The 25469-nt window shown below is 39.2% G+C and overlaps 1 protein-coding gene across 33 annotated transcripts in view; it reads right to left on the bottom strand.

Annotated features, from left to right (window-relative positions):
• ptprd (protein tyrosine phosphatase, receptor type D) overlaps nt 1-25469 on the bottom strand; it is a 463922-nt gene that overhangs the window by 94811 nt on the left and 343642 nt on the right. For 17 of the 33 annotated variants that reach the window (XM_023346261.1, XM_023346260.1, XM_023346234.1 and 14 more), the window contains exon 11: nt 1440-1585. In XM_023346261.1, the coding sequence (XP_023202029.1) occupies nt 1440-1585 (146 nt within the window). Of the gene's footprint in view, nt 1-1436; nt 1586-25469 lie in introns of all 33 variants that reach the window. The other 16 variants (XM_023346243.1, XM_023346230.1, XM_023346238.1 and 13 more) reach the window with 1 other exon arrangement.

Below are 25469 nucleotides of genomic sequence, written 5' to 3'. Positions count from 1 at the left end.
ACTTTAAGAATGGGGCTGGATGTTTATTTTGCACAGATATTTTGTTGCAGAGTGAATTTTAAGTCTGAATGTGTCCCACTCTTAAAGCTAACATTCAGTCTCCTGAAGAGTAAATGCATCACACTGGACCGTGTCAATGGGACAGAAAACAAGCACAAACAGTAAACGGTGGCTTGGTATTCGGTTACGGACATTTTGCACCATGAGGTGAGGTAGTGGTACGAGAGACAGGACCAACTTTTGCTGGACGAACGACACATAAAATGCTTCACAAACAGGTGTTTGTTGTAGCTTATTCAGCTATCGTTGCATGCTACGTGTTGTATACTCACTGATTTTAGAAAGATCTGTGTCATAACTCAATCTCTTTTAAGCATAGAGGTAGATTCAAGTAAAAAATAGGCCTGAGACCACTTTCTCTCCCACACACAGGCACACCCTGCCACACACAAACACACCGAGGCCTACAAACATTTTAAAAGTACACAGTATATCTGGGCATGTGTTAGTTAACAAAACTCTGCAACATTTCACTGGCCAAGCTAAAGCAGTGTTGGCACTCCAGGTGTCAGCAGGTGATGGTAAAAACAGCCTCCTTTCTGAGTTTGGGCCAAAGAGCAAATTAGAAAGGAAGTTGTGGGGCTTCCAGAAGGAAATGGGTTTTCGTTAGAAGATGAGGTGGCAGTGCATGATTGAATGGGTGCAGAATTGTAGCAGAGAGCGAGCCCCCACGGGGCAATGGGTGGATGAATGGAAACTAACGTGTTAGCATTCAGCTGGACGTGCCATGCAAACGCGATGAACTCTGATAAGATTGGATTTCTGTAGGCGTGAGACGCAAAAAAGAGGTTTGAGCTCCATTAGGCCTTTGGGAGCTAACAAATATGGCCGCTACGGAGCAAAGAAAAGTCCAGAGGACTGACACAGAAATTAATAGAAATCTTATCAGTGCTCTGCAATGATTTTGTGATGGTGTTAAGCTCAAATGTGGATTAATGCTGACTAGAAATCAAAGCTTCGGCCAAAATAAAGAGGGTGGGATATGCATTCGCATAAAGATGCCACAAAGCAAAAGGATCTTTCCAAGTGAAAGTGCCGCTTCCCCTTTCACTTTGCATGAAGCTGGAAAATGCGGTGTGATGCTAATGTAAGGATCTGGGTCACACCACAAGGATTTTTTTCCTAATCTGTCCAATTGCTTTCCGTTTGCAACTTATTCAAATTTATCACTGTATCTTTCTCGTTAAAACTCATGCATATTTAAAGCTGGGTCAGCATGATTGTTAGAGGCCGCTAATGCGTAGTGGCAATTCAAGGGGGGGGGAGGCAAGCAAATGGGACGTGGTGCAATGGATTGTGTTGCAAGCGGAGCCAAAAGAGCGGTGCTGAAACATTCCCATTTTGTCGAGCATTTTACATCAGAACAATAGACCTAATACCTCAAATCTCTGGTTGCTGACTCTCTTCCCCTTCTTGTTCCACACAATCTTCGGCTGTGGATCTCCGGTGGCCTGGCAGATGAAGGACGCCACGCCTCCCTGCACGCCTGTTTGGTCATTGGGGGTTCTTAAAAACTTTGGCGGTGCTGGAAAGACACGGAGACAGAATGGAAAGGAAATTGCAAAATGTTAGTGATCACGTTTATTAAGTGGACACAGAGACATTCTACTTTCTTACAGAGTCAACATATCTGCACACTTAAGTCAAAAGATTAAGTTGCTGCAAATGACATGAGACTGGGAATCAAACCCAAGACAACCGCATCGAGGACGACAGCCTCTGCATTTGGTGCGTACGCTCTATCAACGGAGCCTCAGCCACAAATACGTGGCTTTTAAGAAATCTTGTTAAATGATGTATTCAGTTTCATTCCCACTAAATCATTTAAAATATAAAAGAAAGAAATGAATTATTAAAACAAGCAGAGAAATTTAGATGTGAAAAAAAAGGGATAACAACAAAAATTTTAGTTTACGATATTAAGAATTAGTCCCGTTTGCTATTTTACCTACAAAATTGCAGAACAATTGCGTTTTAGAAGGTAAGCTTTTCCATCACATATTGCTTGGCTGATGGATTAGACTTGAATTCTCTGTTTAGGACCGTAAAGCAGTTGCACCTTTATCAGTTTTATTAAGAAAGATTACTCAATGTTACACTGTCAACATTTTGTTCTCTCATAATTCCCCAGTCTTAGCTACAGCTTTTAAAAAGAAAAGCAGGGCCTGAGCAGCTGTAGTCATTACTAAGCTTTAAATCAAAATAACACAAGGTGGAACCAGAGACAGTGCTTTGTGGTCATGAAATACAATGAATGTGTGTCAAAATGGTTTGTCACTGTGAGCCTTCTGTTGCTAGAAATATTCACTAAGTTCAATTTAACAGCTCTGTGGTGAATAAGAAAAGCTTGATCAAAGCAAAAAGTGCAATAGAAATCGTCTTTGCTTTGTGTTGATCTGGTGTGGTTTGGATTTTCATAATAATGGAGTTGCAGCTCTTTAACAGAAATTAAAAATATTAATAAAAAGCTCAGACTTCTATTATAGTCCAATAAATGCAACTGCCCATCAGAGAAGCTAAAAATCCTTATTTGTAGGCTTCACACTCCAGGTAAAAGTTTGTTTTAAATGACCTACATCTTAGTAGTGAAAGATCTACAACATTTTTATTGGCATAACTACAACAGGTAACAGTTTTGTAAGCGAATGCAAAATATACTGATTGACAAGACTGGAAAAGTCAGTGGAATTGAATAGTAATTTTACCAAACAGAATAATAAACTGAACTTAACTGCATTGTTTGATAACTAGATAAATAACTTAGACAAGAAAGTATGCAATTAACTTGATTGAACTGAACTGACTGTTAGTTGGCTCTACATAAATAAACTGAATTGAACAGATTAACAGGTGTTAATTGGCAGTCTGGGGCTACTTAGCGTCTTTCAGTAATTCTAGAAAATGACAAGAGAAAGAAATACATGTTGTTTTGACTCATCCATGCATGTTTGAGGCCAGTAATCAGGTCTTTCTTTAATCATCTCTAAGCAATTGTTTAATACTTTTTTGTGTTTTTAGGTGATGCCATTTTTACTATTTTTCATTTAAGTAATATTTTAAATTTAATGTTGTTTTCTTTGCCTTTGATTCTTTATTTTCTTGTCTGAATGACCTTGCGTATGAACAGTGCAAAACAAACAAACTTGCACAAAGCCTGAGCTCTGGCTTTTGTGGGCGGTGCAGCTCCATCTGTGAAACAACTGCTTCCCTTTTATCAATCAATTCAGTGGGCTGTTAGAGGGCCGACTGGCTGCAGTGATGCCGACCGTCTCAATCGCCTCATCTGTATGTGTGACGACATGTCATTGAGCCCGTTCTACTCCCTGTCTGACCATGTACAAACTGATTTTCCCCCGAAACCTCTTTCGGATTGTATTGCCCAGAAGCAGCGCAGGCAGCGGTGCGATTGAGGGACAAATTAACCTGCAGGATTCGTGGAGAGGTGACATAAGGATGTGTGGCTGGCAATCAAAAGGGCGAGCAGATAAACAGGCAAGCGGCTTTCCTTCCACTGGGCAAATGAGGCTGGGAAATCGCTTGATTTCCTCACGGCATACCATTTCCTTTACTACTCGCAGACATCAGCAACCCCTCGGGCTTTCCAATAATAATAATAATAATAAAAATGCTGAGGCAAAAGTATTCCTGTAAATCTTTTTCTGTCTGGAAAAATTAGAAGCAGAGGGTACAGTATGCTGTTTGTGCACAGGTGTATCTGCATTTTCACTCCAGCTAATTTGACTTAGCCGGAGTGCGGTACACGCTGGCATCCGACCAAGAAGGTGCTGATGGGTAATTGATATGCTATTGGGGTTGTTTTCGCTCCGGGGCCATGCATTACGGCTCGCTGCACCTCCATACGCCGGTTGTAATAGACTTCTACAGCATGTACGGGAGATCAGCGCTGGAGGTGAGGGGAATGGGGTTGTTTGGGTGGGCTGATGTCATCGCACAATGGGGAATGATTGAGGCGTGACGTGAAGGTAATGGTGTTTTCAAAGACACGGCCGCTGATATCGCCATCATGCACTCATTTTAGGTCTGCTGCTGACAAACATCAATTTTGGGAGACTCCTCGTATGGCTTCAGGTAGATGGAGGCTGATTGAAACCTCGTCTTTGTTCCAACAATGCCACGACTGGAACCGTGACAGCGAGCAATAAGATATGGCCCGTGAAGAAGAGGAATGAAAAAAGAAAAGGAAAGAAAAAGAACATTTTGCAAACCATAAAAACACTGAGCTACAGAACCCCGACTCTTTTTCTGCGACTGTCTTAGAAGATGACATCATTCCTAAATTTGTTGCTCCCATCTGTTTGACTGTAATGCTGCTAATCTGAACAGAAATTAATTTCATTAACAGAGACTATCATTCAGAATAGCATGCGGGCTTTGTTTCGCACAATGAGTCCAAACTGAAAGATGCTCCTTTCACCTAAGCCACACGTGCACATCTCCTCCGAGAGGTAACCATAAGCTGCATTAATTAATACTGCGGCTGGGAAACTGCTAATCCACTGCTAAGCTGCTGCCGGCAAACAAATGAGAAGCGTAAAGCCTGTCACAAGTTAAAAGGCTGGTGACGAGAGTCTGCGACTGCCCTCCCTGGAGGTCATTACATAACCTTGATCATTCTTTGTTCACACGAAAAGAGTGGGGAGCTTTTCGGAGCATTCCCGCAGTTCCTCTGTTGAGTGTCATTTTTATAATTTGGCATCAGAGAGACTGGGTTAAGGAAAGCAGACTGTTTTATGACTTCAAGTAATTATTTTTTGCATGGAGTGGTTCAAGATTCGCTGACGATGGCTTAATGGAAACAGAAATAATACCTAAAAAGGCAGTGATCAGGCTTCAACTGGCAGAGACTGCTTTTCAGTTTTGCTTCCTCGCTCATTCATGCTAAATTTGTATAATTCAACATGAAAATGTAACAAACATTTACAAAAGACAAAATGTTTAGGTTAATAGACAGAAATAGTAAAAATAAACATAAAAATAAAGAAGTTCTGTGTTTCTTCTCATTTATGTCCCTAACCTTTGGCTGACTTTTACTAAACTCATAGCTAAATGAATCAAATAGCATAAGCAAAGTCAAAATATTTTATTAGTTGACCTGATAATCATTGGTGAGAGAAGCAATTCATGCTTTGCTACTTACCATTTCATAGCGGCATGATGGAGAAAGTATCTTTTGTGTCACACAACAATCAAATTTCAAAGATCCATTTTTAAAGATTAAAAGAAAGTCACACTGTCTGGATAGGAAACATGAAAGGCTAAGGGGAGATTTGAGTTTAAAAGTTTAGAACAATTAGGAAATCTTGCATGTACATATCCAAATTTGGAAGCTGCAAGTTAGCCAAAAGGCCTATTTAAACTCAAAATGGGAATTAAGTTTTAGAAAAAGATTATGTTGAGCCAAAGAAGACTTTTAGCCTGGGAGTTGGATGATTCATTCATTAGAAAAGCAGGTAATGAGGCGCAATGGCTGCCGTGTATATTTATATTCCTGCATTTGGATTTCATTGAGAACAAACCCAGACTAATAGAGTAAATGTTAGAGTATTTTTTTTGTCACATAAGTAGATTTAGCTAACAGACCTAGAAATTTGGGTCTGATTTTTTTTATTCTGCACCCCGGTTAAAAAGAAAATCGCAAAGCAAGCACCTTCCAATCTTCATATAATTTTGACTAGATGTTCTGCAACAATTCACTTAAAATGTAGGTTTTTTTCTCTAGAGATAACGTCAAAACTCTAACACTTGGTGTTTTGTGACTAAAACTATATATTTCCCCCTCATATAAGACAAAAGACATTATAATTCCTGTTCAAACCAAAAACAACTACAGTAGGTATTACTTTCTGTACATAGATATTATTTATAGGAATGACATAAGCACATTTCCCCACAGTTAAAATAAAATAGATTGTTGACAAAGCAGGTATGAAACATGCTAGAGGTGGATACAAAATGTCCGGGAGCAGACAGCTGGTGTTCATAATACCCCCCAAAAAGTTGGGTACAAAATGATCAGAACGGGAAAAGTACAAAAAAGATCTAGGTGTGAACTGACGAGCAGCCTTTGTAAGGCGAAACTTAGAGATTTTCAAAATAAAGTCACACCTGCAAGTCATAAAACCTGGATTAGTAGAAAAGTACTGAGCCAACAAGTTCAACCATCCTAAAGATGAATTTACAGATGGCAATAAAGATTCTTGATATGAATCTGACTCCAGCTTAGATTAAAATAAACCTGATGTTCATCATTTATGGCGGAAGGTTACGGTTACAGATGATTCCTGAAAGCTTTCTCTTGTACCTGCTGTAAGGTCAGACTCTTCTGAACTTCAGTGAACTTTGCAACTGAGAACCGACAGCTTCTGCACATTTTTCCATTGATCAGTTTTACCCAGCAGCCAGAGCAGATGCGCATTCATTACTGCCGTGTTTGACATCGCCATAACCTACAGCCAAATATCAGATTTAAGTGATCTCGCAAAGCTCCAAGTCTGACTTTTCCTGCACAATGGCCGAAACATTTTAAGTCATCAGGAATCCACAATGAAGTGACGTTTGATCTGCCAAGCCATTACAGAGAGCATGAATCAAACACTGCAGAGGACATTAATAAACTGACTTTTTCTCTGCGCCTCTTTTTTTTTTTGGCATGAACCCCGAGCCTAAGACAGCTTTGCTTTCATAATTACACTGACTGACATATTCAATTTAATTTGCATGAAAGGGGCCATTTCCTTTCTGAATCTTTAACTTGTAGGGTGAGGTGGGGTTGTTGAGGAAGAGGAGGACGGGGGTAATTAATCCCAACACACTGGGTGGCAGTCTGCAAATCCCCCAGCTTCGGTTTTGGATACAAGGCTGGAAGAAAGGAGCATTTAGAGATGCCATTAACCCCATCTGACATCTTAAAGCCCAAATATATCAGCGCTGTGATATTGATGAATTGGCACAAGCGAGCGAGCGAGCGAGGCAAATTAGACTGAGGGGTTGAAAGTGACACATGTAGTGGAGCAAATACTTTGGATTTCTGTCTATATAACATTCTTTAGGATAAAATACTTTCAGAAGCCTATTTCAGGAAGCTTTTGTGAAATCGGAACTGCAACTGTGTCTCAATAAATCAGAATTAAAAAGGTGATTTATGCAAGTAGTTCAAAGCAAAAAATTTGGACTCGTATCAGATTCATTGAATACATGTTTTTCATTTACTCTCATTAATTTATATCATTAGAAAAAGTACAAACCCAAAGTATTTCAGAAAATGTTAATTTTCTTGTCTCCAAGTATCTTAATTGAAAGTTTAGTGGAGTGATGAAAAAAAAAAGAGATGCACATGCAACAGATACAACCCCCAGCAAACATTCGACAAGTACCGCTACACACTAAAGGTCACTTCTAAAGTAACTGGCTGTTCTATATCCAATAAAATTAACAGAAAGTTCAAGAACTGCCAAAAGGAAGATGAGAAAAAGAAGACTGAACAACACAGAGTAGCTAAAGGCCTTTTTAAAGCTAAAGTTTAGAACAATTAGAAAATGTTGCATGTACATATTTCCTAATGTGTTCATGCAAAGAAGTCCTGACAAAGTACTGAATAGTACATGGTTGTACTTTTTACAGTATGTCTTAATTTCTGTAGGAAAAATCTTTATTTGGCTGATGTAATATTTAAAAATATATAAATCAGAAATCTCAAAGCCATAATCATCAATATTAACAGATAGGAAGCCAAACATTTTTCCTTCCACTCAACTTTTCTGCTACTACTACTATTCTTGCAGAACTCTTGACAGGTGACTTCCTTCTAATTTTAAAACCCATTGTCAAGTCAAAACATTAACATTTACTTTTTGTCACTTGTAAGCTTTTATCATAAAATTAAACAGAAAATAAATGCTTAAAATAATTTCTGCTTCCAATTTTTTAGTTTGAATCATTAAAACGTATAATTGTTTCAATCACATTTAAACGCTTAACCTGTGCAAGTAAATTCCCTATGATCCATGGCACACCCAGAAACCCGAACAAACCTCAAGCAAAAAGTAGAGATAAGCAACATGGAAAAAAAAGTAATGAAGGTAAACAAAACATGCTAATCTATGGCAAAAACAAGAAGCAGAAATTATTTTTCCTGGGGTGCCGCGCACTTCTCTCTCTGCAGCATTCTGATAAAATTTCCCTTTTGTAATGCTGAGGAAACAAACTCCACATTGTACGAGCTCACAAAGGGCCAAGGCAGAGAGAATGAGAACGAATCGGGACTTAATTAGAACTGTTGGCTGATTTGCAATGCATGCTCATCGGTAATCTTGCCTTAAATGGAATCTGAAATTCTTATTGCAATTAGTGACTAGTTGAAAAGGGATACGGCCCCTGAATGATTGTTAATTACTGGATCAGGAATACTACATTAATTCACGGCGGAGGTTTTAATGCATGGCAATGATAGGGACCTGCTCTTCCATCAATATTGTGCTGCCTGTCACACATAATGGAGCTCATATAATACAAGCCACCTTCTCCCATATTGCAGACTTTCTTCTCCAAGCACCTAAATCTGCTCTCCAAGCAAAATTTGATCCATTGTGTACAACTAATTCAGGAAAATACTTGAAACAGTCTCAAAGCCTTCGCAGTAGAATCCCTTCGGTAAGAAACAATTACCTATTTGAGTGGTTACTATGGGAAAATGTTTGTTTGCAAGATTTTAAATTATATTAAAGCTAAAATCGTATTTGAATTATGTGGTATAAAGAAAGTAATATTTTAATTGTCTAACAAGGTTTGAAACTGACTTGCACCAAGCAGGTGTGCATCTCAATAAACTCATATGTGACTTACAAAGTTCTTGGATTTTAATATAATCTTTGCAAACAATGTTGTTTGTAGTGAATTCAAGTGGACCGGCAATCACAGATTTGTCTGTGGAAAGTCACTCCTACTTATTTGCGGAAAACACTTGTATGTGAATTTTTTTTTCTAAAATACTTTGTAGTACATAGAAATATCTATATGCCAATATCTATATGAAACATCTAAAATGCTACTTGGCCAGTGTTTGCAAAGCAGCCAATACAGAAGCGCCATTCATTTTCATTCCTACCCCTAAGAGCGAAAATAGGTTCTGGGTTTGTACCGAGACGGTTTCTGGTGTGTGTATTAATGCATAATGTGGTATAATTGGTGTATGAACTGTTAAAATAGGCATGTAGGGTCTCAAGCAATCACAAATTTTAACTATTTGCGTGTGGTTGTTATCGCTAACCCTCATGAATACTGGTGATCCATTGCATATTCCGTCCCACAGTTATTAGATAACAGATCATGCCATAATTTTTGGAGTTAGATATAATTTACTCAATATTCTGATGCAAAAGTGTAAAAGAAAAAAAAAAAAAGATGAGCAGAACTACTGTATGTCCCACATCCAAAAATGTCCAACAACTTGACGCAGATTAAGATGTTGCAGCAGAACAGCATCTACATCGTCTCTGCTCATCATTATGGTTCAACAAGGTAAACCGTCAGGCATTACAACTTTTAAGTGCTCTTCACACTTTCACTCAACTTCTTGGTTCAATTGATAGCATGAAATTGATAACAGTAGATTAGAATAAGTAGGATAAAAAAGGTACCTTTTTGGTTTTGTAGAAAAGCAATGCAATCACGTTTTAAATTTTTTCTTTTGTCAAATACCATAAAATTGTGCTTATTTGCAAAGAAAATCTCTCATAATCCATTAAAAGAAATTATGATGATAATTAATATTAAGCATAGTAACAGAACTATAAAACGAAATTTCCAGATGTTTCATTCTTTCTCCAGCTCCAAAAGGAAAAACACACATAACTCACACCAAGTCCTAAACGACAGCTATAAGCCACATCAAGCCTTGTGATCTTATGCTGCACAAACTGGCTGGTGAATTCTTCTCGTGGACTTTTCAGCCCAACGACTCTCCGGCAGAAGTCAGATTGGGACTTTCTTAACCCCAGTCAGTGTGTATTACTCATGCTCAGCGGCCCCTCTGTGGAGAACGTCGGAGCTGCCGGCTATAACTCTGCGAGAGAGAAAGGACACTTCTTTTTTGCAACAGACAACAGCAGCGGATTCAAAAAGAATGCTTGATGTTCCTGTCCCACATCTGAGGCACTAACAGATTCACTGACGAGACAGAGGGAGTTTGGGGGTTGGGGAAATGGCGGAAAAAAAAAAAAAGCTTCCACAATCTACGGATGCACATACGGATGCACGCAGACTCTCAGGAGTGTTGGAACATTCAGGATGGATGGACGTACGGATGGATTAATAAATTAGGGCCAGTTGTGTAAGGATCTGATAAATAAGTTATAGAGAGTTATTTATGATATCCGTTTGTCACGAGATGGAAGCTGAAAGGTTCCCCATTAAACTATCATTGCAGATTCATAAAAGCCACAGCGTATCAGTTTTGTAATCACAGCTGCACTGGCTGTGATGTCTCTTCTGTGGTGTATCACGTCGTTTGCCAGGAAAAAAAAAAAAAACGTTCTCCTGTTTCTCTCCATCCAGCCGCGCTCAGAACACACAAATGACGGCAGCCTCCGCCACCGTCTCCCTCGGGACGCATTAGTAAGGTAGAGGGATCCAGTTTGTCACTTAATAAAACAGCCCACTCAAACAGATGGCTTTGTTCACAGCAGTCCCCCCACCGAACAAAACACACCAACACTTTTAAAGAGGCTGGAAATCATGGAAATCAGACACACGAAAGCGCCGCCCCCACCCTCCGCCATCCAACCCGCAGCAAAAACCAAACAGAAAGAAACCTATAAATATTGAATCGCGCCACCGTCGGTGTGAGACCATCTGAAAGAGAGGGAAAAAAATAAATAATTAAATATGGAGAACAAGCTGGAGGATGGATGAGAAACACTAGGCACTCCACAAGTCCCCAAAAGCCCCCTGTCCCACTCCTGTCAGATACTCCTAATATGCAGGAGGAGGTTGTCAAACGCAGCGGCGAAATAATCCAGAGCCTCCGCTTACAATAAGGCCTCACTTCCCTTCCCTACTCATTCATCTTCTGTTTACAAACGCACACATATGGTGCTCTCTACTACAGCGAGATATATCAAATTCTGTTTCATGTCTTAACAATTATTGCAGCAATAAAATCAGAGTAAGTGAAGGCAGGGGGGGGGGGGGGTTACATTGTGATAATACTGCAATTAGTAAGAATAATCCACTGATGAAGGCTGAGAAATAAATATGAAAAAAACAAATAGTAATAATGACGAATGTAAATGTGTTCCACAAGATACAAATAAAATAATTAAATATCTTTAACGGTTAGAAAAGCCAACTAATCACAACTTCTGCATTATTTTCAGGTTGCAGTTTACATCCCTTTTTCGGTGTCTGAGCTTTAAAAAGTTTCCAAGCTGCTGAGATTCTGTGGTTTCATTAAAATTTTAATAAATATTTGTAGAACCAGAGTACCTGGAGCCGTCTCTGGCTGTGTGGACCAAAGTAGCATAGAACAGCTTTTTCTAAGCAGTCATAGTTTTAAAAGTTTTATACAATTTTGTTCTTATATGGTTTGACGTCTGTGTTAAAAAATATTGAGAGGCACTGCTTTTCCACTCCCATCTCTTGCTGCACACTGCCAGTCAGCTGGACGAAAGATTGCTCCTATATTTCTCCTATAGAAAAAAGAAGGCTTCTGTTTTTTTAATGGGGTTTTGTTCAACAGTAGTTTGACAAAAAGAAGGCAGAAAGAAGAATCAAACAGGGAACAACTGTGTTAAGGACTCTAGCCTCTGCATATGACGCATCTGCTCTTCGTTTGCAAAACACACAAATGTGGTGCAAATTTCTCATACAAGAAATATGGATAAGAAATATTAGCTTCGTCTGCCTGTCTTGTTTGCTTCCCTCCAAAACAAAATAAATAAATAACGGAAACAAAAAGGAAAGAAGACAGATAAGTTATTCTAATTGCGCGGGGCTTCCTTCTGTTTGGTAGTCAGCGCAGTCTATTTGCAAAAAGTTAATTATCTGATAGGATAGGCAGTGGCAGCCACTAACACAGAAAGCCATTTGTTCATTCTGTTATCCACCGGGCAATGGAACGATTCATTAAATAGCAGCGCGACGGCAAATCGGCCAACAGTTATCACGTCCGGCCTGCACAGGCTTGAAAAGAAGAGGAGAGGAAAATGACACAAGTGATAAACACTTTTTTTGACCATGTCAGATTACTTCTGAAGTAATAATGTGGAGGAACTACTACAAAAATAATAACAAAAGCTTGACTGTGTGTGATTTTGATGCCTTTAACATATACACGATGCGCCCGATATCACCGTGAGGAGATGAGAATCTTGAAAGATTCTGGTTTTCCACTACGTGTAGCAGAAATCAAAAGCTACGGAGGGGTGAGGGGGAAGGGAGAGGAATGGAAAATCAAATAAGCAGCGTTTTCATCTCAACTCCAACCAACAGAGAATTACACTATAATACGCTCAGGCCCGTCCCATTTCCTTACAGCATAAACTTCATGTAATTGTCTTCGCCCTCAGCCACGGAGCTGGAAAAGCTTGCTTCATATGTTGCCTCTGTAGGAGCAGAGATGGATTATGAGGCAAATCATTCCACGGATTTAACATTGTATATTTAAACAGAGTCCAATTTTATGGATAAGCGGTGCCAAGCCATTTTCTTATGGATGCCAGTTGTCAAGCCGTGAGAAGTGACACATTCCCGGAGCTGTGTTGTTTTTCCCAGGCAAAAATGGCTGGGGCTGGAGGAAGGCTGCATCGATGGGAACTGGCTTTCTTTCAGCGGCTCAGCTATCCTGCAAATGTTCCCGGGTTCAGCCAAGCAGGCCAGAACAAAACCAACATTTTTTATGGAAAAGGAAAATAGCCTTTTAGTGTGTTCCTCCCCTCCGCCCTCATTTTTTTTCAGCTCGTTTTAACTTTCAAAGGTTTTTTGTTTTTTTTCTTGCTGAAATCATAAGGGGATATAACACAGCCATCTGTAATCAAAGCAAGCTTCACACCCAGAACCCAGAACCATGACAGAGAATATGCAGCGGCGGTGCCACAAGTCGTCACTCAAGGACCACAATGACCTTTTACAGGCTGCTAATTTTACGCAGCCGTATAAAAACAAGGAGAGCAAAGTCGTATTTTAAAGGTTTTCACTAACTATGATCTCAAAAAATCATTTGCATATAAAACTGTCACTGGCCTTCTTGAAAAGACAACTACGCATAAAGACACCTTCTGAACAGGTAATAACACGGTGCAAGTGTGTGGATACGGCTTTTTTATGCCACACAGGACATAAAAATGCAACCAACATCAGAATAAAAGATTTCATCAAAATGCCGAGTAGAGTAAATGTTTACATAAAGTGGTATTTTTATTTTTTCATTTCAATCATCAAATCAAAAGATACAGTCAAGTCCAATCTGTCCACCCTCACAACTTCAAGGACTGAAAGATCACAATCTAACATGTTAAATCCAGACAACGCAGAAAACTTTCAGGGGTTCAGTGGAGCCCATGCAAATTTGAGGTGTTTTATTTTTTTTCTGTTAGTGGGAAGGTGATTAAAACACCATTTTGCAGGTGGTCAAAATGTTATTTCCAATCACTGTGTAGGACCATAAAAATATCCAGTACATTTGTTTAGTGTATCAAAGGGAACGTTTTAGACGATTTCTTTCTAAGTATTTGCAGATTTCAGCTGGTTGCGGGCGCCTGTGGTTTCTAGCTTTCGTAAATACAGAGGTCTAATTGGTTTCTTAGGTTGTATTTCATGTCAGTGTTTTCCAACCGTTAGCTTTGAGTTTAGGGATGGAACTTAAATGTGTGCGCTGTCAGTCAGCTCTGTGTAAAGCTTAACACCCCATCACGTATAACAACCTGTTTCAATTGTTCAAACAAAGTATATTTTATTCTGCAAAAATAAAGGCACAATGGAAACCGGTTTAGCACCACTGCAAAAACCAATACCTACAGTTTTTCTTATTTCTGCACTTGGAAACAGAAATAATCGGCAGCCAATCGGCAGCAAGGAAAATGAAAAGCATTCCTGGATTGGCGGTTTTGCAATCCAGCCAGTAGCATGTAAAGCAGCGTTGATCCAGGGTATTTTAGCTTCCCAAGCGGCAGTTTATTTTGAAAGTTTTTTTTTCTTTGGAAAAAAAAAGTCATGAATAGGAGAATTTTTCCAATAATAATCTAGAGTTACATTCCACAGAAAAATTTGTGAATACCGAACCGCGAATAGGTGGTGGACCTCTGGAACCTGTATCTAATTAAAAAGACTTCTACAAAAGAATGTTATTTTACACCAAATTTTATGTTTGATGTCCTTGATTTTTTTTTCCTTTCAAAACTGTGGTATACCTTCAAGCCCCAAACTGACTCATGCCTGGACGCAAGATCATTTAGGACCGGAGATGTGGTCTTTGGACTGATAGAGTTGGCTGCACTCCTTTTCCAACTCCTTTTTACCCAACGCCAAACAAAGCCTCAGATGAGAGAGTTAAAGAATAAAAAAAAAGGCACCAGTCGTAAGAACAGATGCCTGCCAGGACCACTGGGCTTTTTTCCACTAGGGAAGTGATTGTGATGTTTTTACGTGTATATTAAGTGTAAGGACATCTGCGTGTGAATAGGAATACTGTACAGACTGTGAATTTATTTTTAGGTTTGCCTCTTATCTCAGTCGTATTGATCCAGAACTCATTTATCACACTTAGCTGAATTATTCCAATAACAAAGTTGTGAGTGCTGCCTTTTAACAACGAGCTGTTAAACTGTGAGTGAGACCAAGCAAATGCCACGAGGTACTTTGATCCTGAACAAGCAATGATTTTATTCTTTTCCTTGCATAGTTTAAACGACAAACCGTAAGGCTGCGCATTGATTCACTTTGATCGTTAACATCATGAATATTCCAGCAAATCCAGAGCACTTACGCTCTAAAGTCAACAGAGTAGCTAATTTTTCAGCATGAGTGGGATCAAATGGATGAAGAGGTAGTCAGCCTCAGTACCGACTTTAAGAAGTCTTTACATCACTTCACCCTACGTCTGCGATGTTGGCGCTACTGCAGTTTTATCACAATTCATCCCTCTATCCCTCTTTTTCCACTGCTTAGCTTTTTGGGCTCTCCACTTTGTCATCACCTTGCAAAAGCAGAGATTAGTTTTATTGCAATGAAACTGCATAAAATTCTGAGTAATTTAATAAAGTTTAATTTAGGAGTTGATGAGGGCCAGTTACTGGTTTCCAAAAAATATCAATTTAAAAAGTTGAAGTTTTAAAACAGCGAAGCCTTTCCACGATCTCACTCTATAGGTTCAGCGAAATCAGCTGGTGAGAGGGATTGGCTGACAGCCGATCTTCTTTTTCTTGAAGGAGGACATAAAAAGCGAGGTGACACTGCACAACACTTTTTGGTGTGGAACTCACAACTGATAGAAGACTCAAAGTTAGCAATGTTCAGAATGAATGAGGGATTTTAAAGTTACGAGAAGTCACTTAAGTTGTAAGCATTTTCTACAGAGGTATGTTGGCTCTTTATCACAGGTTTCCTTGTTTTATCCTATTAAAGAGTCCTATTCTGTCCATCACAGAAAGCTGGCAGCTACAATAACACCATCAAATATTGTCTCCAAGCAGTCCTTTGCAATATTACACAGATTGATATTGTGATGAGAACTCACGCAATATATTATATTGAGCAGGCTTTGTCTCCTTAGATTAATTATTAATGATCATTCATGACAAAGCCTGCTTAAGGCTGCTGTATACAGAAAAAAAACACAAAACAACATGGTGGATTATTTTTAGCCAACAACAAATGCTCCAAAATAATTATCACTTATCTGCTAAAGAACGTCCTAAACCCACATTTATGTTATGGAAGACAAAGTTTCCCCCGAAGCATTTGGTTTTTTTTGAAGCCGGTGTTTTTACACTGCAGCATGTTAGGCGAGTCTGGCGCCATTAATCATCCTGCAGGTGCAGGAACGCTGTCAGAATCCATACGTCCCTTTGCCTTTTTCAAGTGGATAGAAGGAAAAAGTATAGAACCGTAGGAAGGACTGGTGGCTCCCTAAAAAAAAAAACTATTTCCATTCCTCCGATTCTTTCTCCACTGAATTTGTCAGGAGGAAGAACCAAGTCCAGATTAATTAGATTTCATTTTGGGTCATCTTTGTTTTGTTTTTTTCTCTCCCTCCATGACTTGCTTCTTTTTCTTTGTCTTGCCTCGAGTCCTTACAGCCATCCCAGCACCATTTATCACATTGCCATCTCAACAGCGCCTTCTCCTTTCCTTGCTGGGAAGCTATTAGAGCATCTCTGCATCATGGCGGCCAGATTGCATTCCTGTCCCCGCTCGCGACATTTATTATCTTTTTTGTCCCAACTTTTTATCTGCCCCTGCCCTGTACGAAGCTCTATCTCCTATGCCCAGCATAATGAAACACCAAAAGGTGAGGCTTAAGTAAATAACCTAATTAAACCCAGCAAATGGCCACAAAAGAAGGGATAGAAAAATGCACAAAAGGCCATCGTGAGAATGCCAGAGGAGGAACACTCACAGATGGCGTTGAGGAAGTCGAAGCAGTGATGTGGCGCAATGCCCATGCCACCCTCTCACCGTGGTATTTATAGTACTCTTAGCGGTGCTCTTGTTTATCCAGAGACATCCTCTTTACATGATCTGGTGTTGCAGGATACAACAATTTAGTCAAACAATGCAATAATTATAAATCAAGAAAAGAGCCTTAAAAGGCAAAAAATGTCTCTGAAAACGGAGAAAGTACACCTGCTCAGAGCCCCAGAGCACTCGCTTATAGGACCGGGGAGAAAATCCATCTTTCCCGTTTTCATTTTTTAATTCTTATGCAAAAGCCAAGCTGAGTTTGATTGGTCTCATTAGGGACAAGATGAGGAATACTATACATCATAATTATCAGAGCTCTCCGGCAAACAGTCTCAAGTTGATGCAATAAAATGTCAAGAGGGCATTAGTGGGCAATTATTAATCCATATCAAGCTGAATCCATATCAAGTGGACAATTTAATTATCGCCTAATCAATACCTCCAGGTCTCACACAGACGTAGAGCGAAGACTGCGTGGAGAGACCTTTCATCTGGAAAGCTGTGCACAGGGGACAAAAGAGGGCAGCGGTAAACATAAAAATGGCCGAAAGAGACGTTCCACAAAGTCTGGAAGTGAGGGAAGCAAGGCCTTCGGTTCTGGAGGAACAGCGCCACTTAACTTCATTTTTATTTCCACTATAAGTGCAAGAGGCCACAGAGTTGTCCAGGTAAAACTGTATAGGTCAGGAAGGAAAGGATTTCAGAAATAAAGCTTTTACGGGATACAGCTAACATTTGGGTTTGTAGAGGATTAGTTAATAACAAGAGAAGGACCTAAAGGGTGTTTATCATGTCATTCAGTTAATATAACCTTATAGAAACCATATTTGTAGACCCACACAAATTTCTTGGCAAACACGTAAAAATATGTAAAAAGCCTTAAAAGAAGTTTGTCTTGTTGCAGAATCTGAGATTCAAAATTCAAACTTTAATAGATCTGTTCATTGGAAAATATCACTGGTGAGAAATAATTTAAAGTAAAATTAGCAGTGACAGTCATTGCTGCTGCTGCTGCTGCTAAAACAACTCTTTTCTCCCAGTAGGACAGACAACGTGATCTTTCACCGTTTCTCTCTCGCCACCAATATTTTAGCAGTGACAATGTTCTTTTGCCTTGCTGATACTTCATCACCAGATTGTTTTGATAACACTTTAGGTTTAATCATTTTCGAAGCCTAATTTTGCTTTTAGTCTGAATTTATCCTCAAACACCAGAGGTGGAGGACTTCTTCACAAGCAATATTTGGTTGTCATTTCACAAATAAACAATCTAATGGGGCTGTGTGTAGGAGTAAGACTAATAAAATAATATCAAAGCTAAAAACAGCAGTGGCTCATGTAGAAAGGGTGTACTGATGGCATACAGCCTTTTATTAGTAATTTGTTATAATATTGTGCCACTGACCAAAATATGACTTACTTTCTGTTGAGGTTCTCTTTGTTCCCGCCTCGGCTCGAATAATTACTCTCATTGCATCTGAAGCCAACCATCTCAAATAATGCCAGTCAAAGCTTTTGTGTGTGATGAAACAGAATGAACACTGTGTAACAGGTCCTGGTGGCTTTCAAAGATGCCTTACAATGAGGGACGGCAAAACAAAAGTGGCTGTCTGCCACGAGACAGCAGTCATCTGAGATAAGAATACGCTCTTATGGTTGTGTTTTGCCTTTTTCGTGTGTTTGCTGTTATTGTGACTCCCATCTCCATTCCTGAATCATTGCAGTCCGTATGCAACCAAACGATTACAACAAAGGGTACATGGAATCTGGTTGTTTTCACAATTTTCTGGCAGCAAATCAGTTCCAAACAATATTTATCTTTAATTTCATTCACTTGCAAGACTAGGTTCTCCTGAAGCCTGGACAGGTACTTTTTGTTCATAAATAAAATCTGGAAAATAGTTGACTCATGCTAAGCAAGTCAAGAGTTTTGTTCTGCTCACCTTAAACTTTTCTTTCAACTTTTTTTTGATTCCACTGAAAAACAAAACTTAGGTTGTTTTGTAATGTGCCAGAAAGCTAATCATGTCAGAAGGATTAAAGTTGAAGGCTTCATTATTTTAAAAATAATCTTTCATCTTAATAATAAACATAAAAAATCCCTGTAAACCATATTAGTCTTATCTTCCTTTTATTACTGTGAACTCAACTCCTTTGAAAGTTAATCGTGCTGTTCATTTATTTAATCTCCATGTAAAGTTCTTCTGTTGCATGTTGGGAATCCAATATCTCTCCATCTTGTGATTTTTCCGACAAATTATTTTTGCCGGAATTTACATGTTTGCTCAACAATTTCGCTTTAATCTCCATTCTCTCCGTTTTTCATTCTTCCATTTAAATTCATTCTGGCTTCTTTCTTTCAAGTTAATTCCTGTTTGTGCATTCTGCGCATAAAAGTGTTGGTAAAGCAGGTGCTAAATGAGCGTTTTTTCCTGATCTTTAAATCTCAAATAATTAAGATTAAAAGCATTTTGTCACATATACCACACTTGGCATCTCATGGGTTAGTTTGTAGCTCACCATGTCTGTGGATGATGCACATATTTACTAGGATGAACATTGCTGACGTTTTATAAGCATGGTGACAATGATTTAATGTTGATTTGGTTCAAACTGAAGTTGACATAAATCCATATTTTATTTAAAGCAAATATTTGTGCCTATATCGCATTTAGAAGAACAACAATATTTAATGTGATCTATGAATCAATGAAGTTCAATATGTTGAATCAAGAATGACATCAACAACTTTCTAAAAACAAATCAATGTGAACTAGTGTTGCTGCTCCAAATCTTAATGCACTGTAACATAAACTAATTTAGTCTGAGTGAGAGCTGAACATATAACTAATTCTTATTAAAGCTGAACGTACAACATGGCAAATATACTAATAATAATGATTTTAAAGGTGCTATAGTTAAACTTTCCTACTCTGACAATTACATTTTGACTTTAATCTGATTTGAATATGTGGAGTCAGATTTGCTGGATATGATTTTGACCTTAAATGTATTTTACAGGTGAAATGAAAAAAAAAAATGACACAACTGCAGACTCACCAAAACATCGTGATCCACCTAAACTGACCAGCTGGGAAAGGATAGCATTAATCAAGGAAGCAGCTATTAACAAGCTAGCTAATAGCCATGTGCTCCAGAAATGTGCCCTTTATTAAAGAGTAGAAGAATGTCATTGTTGAAAGAAAATCATGTTTACAGGCAGCAGCAAGCCAAGTAGGAACATTGAAAATATGTGGAAGAAGGGGTTCTGGTCAGATGACAGCAAAACTGCATATTTTGGCCTAAATCCAAAATGTTACCTGTGGAACAAAATTAAAAACCTGACCCTAAACATACAATTACCATTGTAAAACTTCATTGTGTCAGCATCATAAGGTAATCCTGGAAGAAAACGTGCCACAGGATTTAAAACACCGGAGACTGGAGCAGGGTTTCACATTCCAGCAAGACAGCAACTCTAAACACGAAGCCAAATCTACAGTGGGATGCTTTTAATCCAAGGATATCCACATATTAAAATATACACATATTTGTGCAATGAGTTGCAAACTGAACACAGGAGGGAGTTAAATTGAAAGATTTAAAGAGAAACCTCTACAACAGTCTGATCTCACATGAGTTTTTTTTTCTCTCTCGGCGGCAAAAGCACGTGAGTGGGCAAATCTTATTTAGAGTGCAGACTTAAAGAAATCCATGTAGGCACAAATCTCCTGTACCAAGTTGCAAACTGAACGAGACAAAAAAAAAGTGTGTAAGAGCTGAAAGAGTGTGACCTTATGGGGGTTCAGCTTTGTCAAGAAATATGACGGGTTGCTTTTAAAAGGAAAGAGTTCCTTTTCCTTTTACATTAAGTACTTTCACTTAACCTTACATAAATTTGATCATAACTCAAGCAATAAAGACAAATTGGTCGTTAATTTGTCAATGGGAGAATAACAAATGGCATGAAAGATAGAGCCAGGGGAGTTTTAAAACTTAACAGAAACACTTGAATCCTGGGTGCCATGATGGATGCTGTCTAAACACCTCATAAACATCCAGGCACATTTTGGTAAAAGTGCGCAGGTAGGAACGCATTTTCCATGTTTCCATGATGTGACAGGATGGACATTTTGAAACGCTGTGCCTATGAAAACAGGGACTTGGCTTAGTTTTTAATTTAAAACGCCTTATGGGTCTGGCTGCGGCGTGAGAGCATTTTCACCTCTCAGCGCAAGCTTTCATTCTCACTTGCCATAACTAATAAACCACACTAAAGTGGTGCGTCACTATAAATCTCAGCCTCCCAAATGGTGTGAGTCATCTGGTAGTGAAGGGAGAAGCCAAAAGAGGGAGGGAGCATGAGCCGCTGGGTGTGCGAGGATAAGTGTGCGAGTTAATGAGCGAGCATGCGTGCAAACAAGAAAAGAGGGTGGAGTGACGGCAGAGTGACAGATGCAGTGTGTGTGAGAGAGGGTGGAGAAATTACTCTCCAAAGACGGACTTTGAGCGCTCACTCCATCACTTGGCAGAATGCAAATCAGCTGTGACAGGAGGAGCTTGCGGCGTAAAGATTCCCAATCCGAGTCAAGCCTTTGGTGAGAACTTTTAGGTAAGGAGATGGGGATGGGAGCCTTTCTGGCTAAGGACTGAGAGACAGTCCTGCGGCACTTTCATGGAGATGAATGGTTTAGAACATTAACCCCACTGCAGAATCCCAACATGCCTCCTGGGCGCACAAATGTGCTGAGCTGAGATCAGTGAATCACGGTGCCCTCGCAGGACCCCTGGAGTGAGACCAAAGCTCTGGCCCAGGGCCAGGTGTTACCCGTACCGGCTCGCGTGCGCGGCCACACACATGGACGCATTAGCTTTAAACTGGAGAAGTTTTAATGGCATGAATCATAAAAGAATCCAACTCAATGGCGTTTATTTTTCTAACCATGACACTCGCTGGCGGCGACGTTTCTCAGCACCCCTGGGAAGAATGTGGAAAAAGCCTCGAAATAAGATCAGCTTTTATCACTGCAGCAAAATCTGTGATTTAAAATATCCTGGTGCTTTGAAGAGTTTTACTCTCTCGAGGTTCCCAGGTCTTTTAAAAAAGAAACAGGCCCACAGCACCACAGATCCTTCACTGTAACCTCAACATTACTTTTACCATTACATCAGAGGAATAAATTTTTGTAATAAAAGGGTAAAAGTATTGGTCATATCTGAGGACTAAGGATTTAAAATAGATTTAAATGATTTTTTTTTTTTTTTTTTACATATGAACATTTAACAAGCCTTAATAAAAGGCTTGTACTACAAATCTGCAAGTACTGTATATGTATTCATCTCTTCCAAAGTACAAAACTGTACTTTTGTCAAGTTACCAGTACTTGACACCAGTAGCTGGACGCTGGCCCTTTAAAGGGAAACCACAGTATGTAAATACGTTCCTGAGAAGAAAAATTAGCAATAATCCATCCTGGATAGAAAATTCAGTTTTCAAACAAGAACCTCTCACACCTCTGAACTCTGTTTTTACAAAATAAATTATTTCTCACTTCCAAACCAAAGATGCGCTGTTGCTGTGTGCAACTGAGCAGATCTGCAATTAAAGTGGAAGAGGAAAATCATTTAGTTACCCCCACCTGCTGCGCATTTGGTGCATCCCTTGTTTCCAAATGCAGTGTTTTTCTATGGTGATGTTTTCAAATGACTATATATTTAAAAAAAAAAAAAACAACAAAAAAAACACAAAGCCTATTCTATTTTCGTCTGCTTCTTTCCACCCACTTTGTTGGAAAGGTAGCTTGTGCAGACGAAATGATCTCACGCTCTTCATTGTTCACGCTGCCATGAAACATCAACTGCACACTGAATGCTCATGTATTTCAGACCTGACTGGCCAAGTAATCCCATTGCAGCAGCTACAACATCAATCTATTAATTGCACTGTCACTGCGGCAATGTCACAAAGCACCTGCATTTTGCTACGGTTCACTGGCACGGCGTGTGAAGGGTGTTTGGATTTAGTGCGCGTGCCAGCAGCACCGGTGCTGTGCCAAATGTAAGCCCAGCAGATGCAAAACAGCTGGCATTGTGCTCAACTCACCGGCTCTAAAGACATGTGACAAGCTCGGCTTTGTTTGAGCGCTTGTGTGAGGCAGGAGAGGCTTGTGTAAGTATAGTAACTGAGAGTGAGGTGCACTCCTTTGTTGTGGTCCGCCATTGTTTTTATGGCATGTTAAGTGCTCCAAGGACTGATAAGGCGGTATCAGGTTGACTGAAATACATTGTTTCATATGGAGAGGAAATTCATTGAATGACAATAGGGTAGGACGCCCAATAAACTACAAGTCGTCATATTGTCTTCTGCATGACCTTTTCTACGACCTTGTTGTTTAAAAATGACCATTTCTCTTTACGGCAGTATTTTATTTCATGGAGATTGTTCTTTTATTCCCAGCTTTCCCCAGGTTTACACAGCGGTGTAAAACGACAAAGAATTCGCCCCCTGACAGATTTATTCTGTAGTTGCTTTTTTGTGTCATGCTTCTATGTTTCAAACCAACAAAATATCATCAAAGTAGTGCTAATATCAGAGGCAGATGGACACAATAAATATGAAGTTCCAATTTCAAATAATAATTGCACTTATTTAGGGAAAAAGGACATCCAAATCTCTCAGTGAGATAAAGTACTAGTCTCCTCTACCGGATGTGAATTACATACCGTATTCCCATTGTGTGAAATAGGTTTGGATAACAAAGTTTATCTTAATATTTAAAAGGGGGAAAAAAAATGCTGTTTGTATTTACTCCAGCTATTTTTACCTAATATCAAAATTTGTTTCATGATCTAAAACATTTAAAAGTGACAGGGCAAAAATCTGAAAAAGTAAAATATTTTTTAAATACATTGTAAATAGATAGAAGTCTGCATATGTAATTTTATGACTGAAAATGTTTTTATGACCAATTTTAGATGGATGAGTATTACATTTTTACTCTGGTTATTGCTACTGTCTGGCCAATCTGTCATTAGTTGGCTTCAACTGCTGCTTAAAACAATAAAACGTTCTTGCTGAATTTTTTAAGTGCATTTAATTAGCAACTCTTGGCTGACTTAAAGAAAATCCATCTGGGAGCAAAATATATTTGACTGGATTTATATTTTGAGAGGGGGTTTCCCTCAAACTTTGTGAGGTTAGTTACTTCTTGTGTTTCTTGAACATCTTGTGGATCATGGCTTTTGAAAAGGGCATTTGTGAGTTTTGTTGACGACCACCAAAATGGATTCGCAAATTCGATTCAAGCACTTTTACTTTGTCAATATTCCCACACTGAAAAGTGAATGCTATAATGCAGATAAATGACTCCACCGTTTTCAAGCCAGTTATTTTTTAAGTGCACTTTGAAAATGAGGGCGAACATTTAATTACCTTCATGTGGGCCCTGAACAACATGCCTCTGTCGTATGTGATTATCTGTTTTTCTTGAGTGGGAAGGTCAGGGGTGTGATGAAAATTGCTTGGCTTTTGTGTAATTTTTTTGTCCTGATGTGAAAGAAAATGACCGCAATCCACATGTGCAGGCTAATGGTCTTAAATAATACACTTGGGCACAGTTGCCGGAGAAGTCGGCATTCATTGAGTTAATAATGGGGCTAATACAACCTTTAGACGTAATTGCACAGCACGTTGTTGACAAGCAGTTGGCGCAGGAATTTACAGCAGACGAAATGATAATGAGTTCTTTCTCATTTAGTTCAATCTGCAAGCAAGCGGAATCTTGCAAACCCTTGATAACATGTTTTTATCTTAGACTCAGTCTTCACCCAACTAACTAGGCGATAATTTAGCCCTAGCGCTCTCCAATACACAAGTGGCAAAGGTGTTTTCACCACATGTATTTTTGATGTATGCTCTCCCCTTGCGGATATCGATGCACGTTCTCAAAGATATACTGTACCAGGACACGTTTTGAAATGAACGAGTGGAGCCAACAATGAGATTTCCACTTGAGCAGTGTCCGGCAGGATGATGAACGAGGGCGGCAGACTTGAGGAAATGTGGTGATTTAAAAGTTGGATCCAACCTCGAGTCCTGTTCCCCTCTCGCTTTTAATGTCATTTAATATGAGACCACGAACATGTAAGGTTTGGTGTGTTTTGTGTGTTTCTGGTGTAATGTGTGCCAGGCGGTGTGCGTGTGTGTAAGAAGGGAGGTGTGTGGGAATCGCAGGATGCAGCTCTTCAGAGTACATACTGTGCGTTCGTACATGATTGTGTGGGTACGAGTGGAAGAGCAAATGGAATAGACTCAATTTAATTCAAATTAGCATGCAGGCAAATTAAGCATAGGGATTTAATTTGAGCTGTTGTAAAAATGTTAATTTTAGTACAGCCCGGGAGCCTATATGCAAATACGAGACTATTTTACAATAATTCATATTAGGCCGGGCATGCATAAAACACACATATTATAACCCGACGTAATCTGGGGAATAGAGTATCATTAGCCTTTGGACATGCTACAAGGTGAATTTGTTTAGTGAGTGTATGTGCAGAGGCAATTACTAGGACTTTGACAGTTTATACATGTTAGTACTGGAGTTGGTTCATTGCTTTTCACATGACTCTGTTCACACAGAGGGAACAATTTCTCGTGTTGATTCATAAGTGGTCTAAAGATCTATAGTTGATAAGGAAATTTTGAATCTTTA

The sequence above is a fragment of the Xiphophorus maculatus genome, chromosome 14 (genome assembly GCF_002775205.1).
Source record: "Xiphophorus maculatus strain JP 163 A chromosome 14, X_maculatus-5.0-male, whole genome shotgun sequence".
In the NCBI taxonomy this organism is placed as follows: Eukaryota; Metazoa; Chordata; class Actinopteri; order Cyprinodontiformes; family Poeciliidae; genus Xiphophorus; species Xiphophorus maculatus.
The sequence above is the reverse complement of the archived record's forward strand: the minus strand, read 5'-3'. Positions and strand labels throughout refer to the sequence as shown.